The sequence below is a fragment of the Mandrillus leucophaeus genome, unplaced genomic scaffold, assembly GCF_000951045.1.
Source record: "Mandrillus leucophaeus isolate KB7577 unplaced genomic scaffold, Mleu.le_1.0 Scaffold18, whole genome shotgun sequence".
NCBI lineage: Eukaryota > Metazoa > Chordata > Mammalia > Primates > Cercopithecidae > Mandrillus > Mandrillus leucophaeus.
This window is the reverse complement of record NW_012101809.1, coordinates 5,666,029-5,673,478: the sequence shown is the minus strand read 5'-3', so window position 1 is coordinate 5,673,478 and position 7,450 is coordinate 5,666,029. Positions and strand designations below refer to the sequence as shown.

General features: G+C 51.5%; 1 protein-coding gene across 1 annotated transcript in view; it reads left to right on the top strand.

Annotated features, from left to right (window-relative positions):
- The window catches only part of COL17A1 (collagen, type XVII, alpha 1), a 63,132-nt gene that overhangs the window by 37,278 nt on the left and 18,404 nt on the right, over positions 1-7,450 (top strand). Inside the window, exons 17-26 of the mRNA XM_011977538.1 lie at positions 589-807; positions 1,163-1,192; positions 1,599-1,625; positions 2,489-2,515; positions 2,625-2,687; positions 3,461-3,565; positions 5,383-5,445; positions 6,080-6,115; positions 6,695-6,748; positions 6,939-6,974. Of these exons, the coding sequence (XP_011832928.1) occupies positions 589-807; positions 1,163-1,192; positions 1,599-1,625; positions 2,489-2,515; positions 2,625-2,687; positions 3,461-3,565; positions 5,383-5,445; positions 6,080-6,115; positions 6,695-6,748; positions 6,939-6,974 (660 nt within the window). The remainder of the gene's footprint in view (positions 1-588; positions 808-1,162; positions 1,193-1,598; positions 1,626-2,488; positions 2,516-2,624; positions 2,688-3,460; positions 3,566-5,382; positions 5,446-6,079; positions 6,116-6,694; positions 6,749-6,938; positions 6,975-7,450) is intronic.

The window sequence follows — 7,450 nt, the reverse complement described above, 5'->3', positions numbered from 1 at the left end:
TTTTTTTTTGAGACAGAGTCTCGCTCTGTCGCCCAGGCTGGAGTACAGTGGTACAATCTTGGCTCACTGCAACCTCTACCTCCTGAGTTCAAGTGGATTCTCCTGCCTCAGCCTCCCGAGTAGCTGGGACTACAGGCGCATTCCATCACGCCTGGCTAATTTTTTGTATTTTTAGTAGAGATGGGGTTTCACTGTGTTAGCCAGGATTGTCTCGATCTCCTGACCTCGTGATCTGGCCCCCTCGGCCTCCCAAAGTGCTGGGATTACAGGCATGAGCCATCGTGCCTGGCCAGCCATATCTATTTCTATCAGCGCTCACACCACCTCACAGGGAGAGTGAGGACAAGCTTTGTCACCCAGCTCATATGAGAAGACTGACTCCCAGGCCAGGTTTCTTTAAGGCTCTGTTGTGATGCTGAGCAGCTAATCCTGCTGGTGGCCACGGCGGATTGTCTCTGCATGAGTATTCTAGCATGAAGAAGCCACCACAGGCCCCAGTCCCTTGTGTCAGGCCCCCCACGAGGAGCGAGTGTGTGAAAGGCGAAGGACCGGGCCTTCAGTGACACAGTCTGTGTCTGTTTGTTGCAGCCGAGGAGGTGAGGAAGCTGAAGGCTCGTGTGGACGAGCTGGAGAGGTTCAGGAGCCGCATGCTGTCCGACGAGAAGCTGGAGAGAAGCAGCAAGGCCCGCCTCCAGGGCATGGCACCCACGGTGGGAGCAGACCTGGACAAAATTGGGTTGAACAGCAACAACCAGGAGGTGCTCTGGATGTTCGTGAGGAACAAGCTAATGACGGAACAGGAAAATGGTGAGAGCATCGCCGGGCACAGGGCCAGCTCCCCTGAGTCCCTTTCTTCTTTGCGTCTATGTGGTATGTGGGCATGTGCTGTGGGCACCATCATCGAGCCCACTCTCAACCTCTCTCCTCCTCCAATCCTCTCAATAGCCCTGAGAGGTAGGTGGGACCAAGACTGTGGTCCCACTTTACTCCTGGGAAAACTGAGTTGTGGAAAGAATTGCCCAAGATCACCGGACTAGCCAAATTTAGAATCTGATCTCTAGTCTTTGCTTCAGTTTCTTCTTCCCATACCATGATCCCCTTATTGTGTGTGTGTGACGGACAGGAGATGTGAAGCTGACTCAGGATTTGCTTTCTCTTGCAGGAAATCTCCGAGGAAGCCCTGGCCCTAAAGGTATTGCCATGGATTGAACCTTGTCTCTGATTCATTTCCTGCAGTTGGAAGCGAGTTTTCTGGTTGGATTAGAAACCTTTTTCTTTGTTTTAAATGGGAGGATGAAGAGCTGAATGATCTCATGGTATCTGTTGGTTCTTTGTTCTAAATGGGAGGATGAAGAGTTGAATGATCTTATGGTATCTGTTGGGAGGGTTGAGATTTGGTTTTAGAGTCAGAATATCTTAGATAAGGAAGCATCTAAGAGAAGCCCAGCAATGAGCCCAAGTGACATAGACTGGGACTGGGAGGGACTCACGCTGCATGTCGCCTCACCTTGAAATACAGTTTACTCTGCCATACAAGGCAGAGTATGGCCTTTGGGTTCTTGCCCCGTCTCACAGTTTTCATATCTTTCTGGTTTCAGGTGACATGGGAAGTCCAGGACCTAAAGGTAATTATAACATGGGCATTTTTTACCTTAAATATTAGCAAGTGTTAATTGTTTCAAACAATCAGCAAGTGTCAGAAAACCCACCTTGCACTCCAAGAAGTAATTTGACAACAGATGGGACAGGCGTGTGAGGAGAAGAGGTTTCCAATCCCAGGGACCTTTGGTTGGACACAGAGCAGCTCTCCTTGGTCCAGCTGACCGGAGTTGGAGAGCTTCCGTGTGCACAGGAATCTCCAAAAGAATTTGGGCCCCATTCCCCGAGCCTCTGACTCAGGGGGTATGGATGTGGGCAGGAGTCTTTATCTTAGTCACCCTCGGTGATTCTGCAGCCAGAAGAATACTGAGCACCACGTTCAAGATGACAGGATCCCACCTCTCTCCAGCTCCCCCCTCACTTCCTAGGCAACCCCAGTCCAGGAAGTCAGCTCTTCCACTTTGGGGCCCTCGAGTCTCTTTTTTCCCTTCAGATCCTTGCCACCTACACCCTCGCATATACCTGGGTCACTGTCGCAGCACTCCTTCCCCAAGGCTCCAGCCTGCACACCCTTCCTGACCAAGTTAGGGATGGGGACTCATGCTGCCAGAGTGCCCGAACCTGCAGTTGTCAGATAAAATACAGGACTCCCAGTTAATTTTGCAGATAAACAACAAATAATTTTCACTATAACTTGTCCCAAATATTTAATGGGACATACTTATAACTAAAAATATGTGTTGTTTATCTGCAATTCAAATGTAACTGGACATCTGCATTTTTATTTGCTAAGTCTGGCAACCCTACCCGAATCCCACTAGTGACTTCTTTGGGGAATTGGGCACAGTCCTCTGGCTGACCACTCTCTCTTTTGCCTTTGTTCCTGCAGGAGATCGAGGGTTCCCTGGGACTCCAGGTACGTACTCTCTGATGACCTCCAGGGCTGCCGGTGTGGCAGCTGCTCAATCCTAGCTGATGGCTTCTGGGAGGAAAACAGGGGCTGAGATACCCTTCTGTGTCCACAGGAATCCCTGGGCCCTTGGGCCACCCAGGTCCAGAAGGACCAAAAGGTCAAAAAGGCAGCGTGGGTAAGAAACACATTTTTCTTTATTCATTTATTCCTCATTCTTTCATTCATTTAATAAACATTCATTAAGCGCCTGCTGTATGCGAGGCCCTGTTTTAGGCTCTGGAGAGACATCAGTGAACCAAGCAGAGAAACTCTGCTGCTGTGGAGCTGAGATCTGGGTTGGGGAGAAAGACAGTAACTGTGAGAAACAGTGAAGTCTGTAGCAGGTTGGGATGACGAATGACACGGGAAAGAAGAGCCTGGAGGGATTTTGCAAATGAAAGCTGGGGAGGGTAATTTTACACAGGGAAGTCAGGGAAGGCCTCTCTGAGAGGCCGCCATTTGAGCAAAGATTTGAAGGGCAAGAAGGAGCCAGGCAGGAGAGATCTAGCGAAAACATTCCAGGCAGAGGGAGCAGCCAAGGCCAAGGCCCCAGGGCAATTTTCAAGGAGCATCAGGGAGGAGGAGACCTCTGAGCTGGAAAGTCCAAAGGGATGGGCCGAGAGGAGGCAGGCTGTGTGGGGCCTCAGAGGCCGGTGTAGGGACTTCGGCTTTGGCTCTGGGTGAGCTGAGAAGCCATGTGCAGGTTTGGGGCAGAGGTAGAACATGATCTACTCACATTTTCAAAGAGCCACTCTGGCTTCCAGGTTGAGCCAAGGCTATGGGGTCCAGGAGAGAAACGGGGAGGCCAGGGAAGGGCTCCAGGCAAGTGTCTGCCGTGGAAGGCTGCCTGTGGAGCCCTTAGCTGGGGCACGGGATCCTAACTTGGAGGCTGGCCATCCTTGTCTTTAGGAGATCCCGGCATGGAAGGCCCCATGGGCCAGAGAGGGCGAGAAGGCCCCATGGGACCTCGTGGTGAGCCAGGGCCTCCTGGGTCTGGAGAGAAAGGGGAAAGAGGTAAGAGGCAATTCCTTCCCTGGCAGAGTTAGCTATGCCTGTGCTTCCTTCTCTGTGCCAACACCCATCCCTCCTTCATTCTGTCTCTCTCTCCCTCCTTCCTTCATTTACTGAGCGCTCACCCTGAGTCAGGGTCTGTGCTAGGCCCTGCGGAGACGTTTGGCATGGGTTGGGCTGGGCTGCAGGGCCAGTCCTAGGGCTGAGGACCCATCGGACACCCCTGGAATCCACAGGGAAAGTGGTCATAGGAGCAGTAGCCTTCCCAGAGTTGGGTGGTAAGGAGGGTGAGGAATCAGGCCAAAGTGGGGCTCAGGGGGCAGGGCAGAGCAGAGTTCATTGTAAGGTGGAGTGGTGCACAGACCTTTGAGCCTCTCTGTAGGGAAAAGAAAGAGAGATCAGACACTGTGTCTATGTAGAAAGGGAAGACATAAGAAATTGCATTTTGATCTGTACCTTAAACAATTGCTTTGCTGAGATGTTGTTAATTTGTAACTTTGCCCCAGCCACTTTGCCCCAACCTTGAGCTCACAAAAAAAAACATGTGTTGTATGGAATCAAGGTTTAAGGGATCTAGGGCTGTGCAGGACGTACCTTGTTAACAAAATGTTTACAAGCAGTATGCTTGGTAAAAATCATTGCCATTCTCTAGCCTCAATAAACCAGGGGCACAATGCACTGCGAAAAGCTGCAGGGACCTCTGCCCTGGAAAGCCGAGTATTGCCCAAGGTTTCTCCCCATGTGATAGTCTGAAATATGGCCTCGTGGGTTGAGAAAGACCTGACCATCCCCCAGCCAGACACCTGTAAAGGGTCTGTGCTGAGGCGGATTAGTAAAAGAGAAAAGCCTCTTGCAGTTGAGATAGAGGAAGGCCACTGTCTGCTGCCTGCCCCTGGGAACGGAAAGTCTCGGTATAAAACGCGATTGTACATATGTTCAATTCTCGATGGCGGGAGGTGAGACATGTTGGCAGCAATGCTGCTTTGTTATTCTTTACTCCACTGAGATGTTTGGGCGGAGAGAAACATAAATCTGGCCTATGTGCACATCCGGGCATAGTACCTCCCCTGGAACTTAATTATGACATAGATTCTTTTGCTCACATGTTTTTTTGCTGACCTTCTCCTTATTATCACCCTGCTCTCCTACTGCATTCCTCTTGCTGAGATAATGAAAATAATCATCAATAAAAACTGAAAAAACTCAGAGACTGGTGCCAGTGCAGGTCCTTGGTATGCTGAGTGCCGGTCTCCTGGGCCCATTGTTGTTTCTCTATACTTTGTTTCTGTGTCTTATTTCTTTTCTCAGTCTGTCGTCCCACCTGATGAGATATACCCACAGGTGTGGAGGTGCAGGCCACCCCTTCACCTCTCCTGGCTGGAAGGAGGCCAGGAGGGAGGTAGGGAAGGCCCCAGATGTAGGTTCAGTGCTGGAGGGACTGGGGAAGGTGTTGCAATTCCATCCTTAACTATTAGACTGCTTTTGTCAGGGGAAACCCAAGACAGATACCAGAAATTCTCTTAATGCTAACAGACTGTGAGCAGGAAGCTTTATTTTCAGTTTTACTTTCTCTTTAAAATATTGCTGAAACAGACAATAAAATTTATTGAGTGCCTACTAGGTGACAGACTCCATAGACTATAAAGTATCTGGGGGTAGGAACTGGAGGAGTTTTGCTGATAAGTGGCCTCACTGGGGCACCAATTGAATCCAAGACCACTGGCAGGGTGGGAAGCATCCCCTCCAAATGACAGTGCCAGGGTAGGGGGCAGCCACACTGGGGCCTCTCCTAAAGTGCTCATCCCTCCATTTCTCCTCAGGGGCTGCTGGTGAACCAGGTCCTCACGGCCCACCTGGTGTCCCAGGTTCTGTGGGTCCCAAAGGTAAGTCCAGTGTGCAGGGAGGAATCAGTTTCCCAGAGGAGAAGGCACATTCAGGATGGATCACAGAGAACAGGCCCTAAGACCCCAGACAGCCCTAACCACCTGCTCCAGGCCTATGCAGGGGTGGTGGGTGGGTCCAAAGAGCATCCCCCAAAAAAGCAGTCCCTGGAGAGTCAAGACTGGGGCTGTAAGTTTAGGCCCATAATGGGCTTGGGGCCATGTTTCCATCTCTCTTCAATGGCCCCGTTATGTGATCCCTAAGCAGGTCGATGGATCATTCAGGAAATCGGAAATTAGACCATTTCCTTGACTGACTGCAGCCCAGATGCACACATCAAAAGTAACATGTCTGGGCAACCCAGGGAGAGTGGGCCCCTTCTCAAAGCCCAAATGTTCTACTGCCCCAGCCCAAATGTTCTACTCTGAGCAGGAAAGAGCAAGGGGTAGTTTGATCCCACCCAGCTGCAGCCCCCTCCCTAAGGAGGACATGCACTGGGGTCGCTCCCGGCCTGCAATACACTCACACAGCCCTCACCTGGAAGACAGCATCCCCAACCCCCACCTGCCCTTCACCGGGGCCAGATGTCCCCACCTGTACCTGCCCCTCTGCTGACTGCTGTCTCGTCCTCCTCAGGTTCCAGCGGCTCTCCTGGCCCACAGGGCCCTCCAGGTCAGTGTGCTGCTTCTTGTAAACAGGTTGTATTTCTGGGGCAAAGGTGGCAATGTTAAAAGGAAAACTAAATATTTTTAAAGCCAAAGAAGCAATTATAAAGCAAGCCTCCCAGAGATACAGAATTCAAGTCTGCTTGTGTGTCCTCTATGGCAGAGGCTGGGCTCCCTGATGTGTCCTGTCCAGATCCCTTCTGACCTGGCTTAAGGCTTGAGACCCTCCGGCAGCCTCAGAAATGGAAGTCCCCACCCTGCCTCCATTTGAGCAAGCACCTGCCTCTGTCTTGTCCCCTGTGGCCACAGAGCTTGTCCTGCTGTCTTGAAAATCTTGAGCTGTGGCCAGTGCCTCTGCCAAGGCTCTACAATGTGTTCTAAAGCCTGTTCATCAGCAGGGGCAAGGAAGCTGGGCCAAAATGACTTAAAAAGGACTTGGGAAGGAGTCCATGGAAAGCATCCTTTGACTTTTACTATAGGGTGTGTGCGTGTGTGTGCCTGTATGTGTGCATGTGTGTGCATACAAGTCTCATCATTCCAAAGCTAGGGATACTCATCTGTGTGCATGGTTTCTTCTGCTGGGCAGGTCCTGTAGGTCTCCAAGGGCTCCGAGGTGAAGTGGGACTTCCTGGTGTCAAAGGTAAGCTGGAGGGAGACCTGGGGGACAGTGAGGATCTGATGGACACAACCCACAGCTTGTGTAGGCTGACAAGTGCAAGAGGGGAAGGAGAAGTCAGGATTGGGGGAGCCTGTCTTCAGAGACAGACATTGCCCCTTCCTGGTTGTCCCCTGTAGGGCATTTTACACCAAGGTGTCCATTTCCTTTTTAGGTGACAAAGGACCGATGGGACCACCAGGACCCAAAGGTATGCCACTCACTGCTGCTCGGTCATTACCAGGGCCTACCTCACTCCTGGGAGCCCAGATGGGACCCTCACTGCAGGGTCTGAGGGTGCACAGGACCTGGACCAGGATCTCATTCTCATCCAAACTCTCAGGGAAACTAGGGCACAAAGAAGGGAAACAAAGCACTAATGTCACATTGAATTCTGGGGTGGTGAATGGTTCTTGGGGTGGTGAAGACACAGCATTCCAAGGCATCTGACCTGTTGTGTCCATGGCACCAATTTGTACAACAGCAGGGGCTGGGGGTTCAGTCTGTGGGGGGAACTGACTCTGCCAAAGATCAGATGTGCGCCTTTGGCTGCATTAATGCTGTGTCCTCACCGACACCCGCTGACAGGAGCGCACAGTACAGCGAGAACTGACCTGCAGCCGGCGCCTGTTACTGGGTGAGGGTGTTTTCCTTGCTCACAGCTGTGGTTTTTCCACCTCCCCCTTG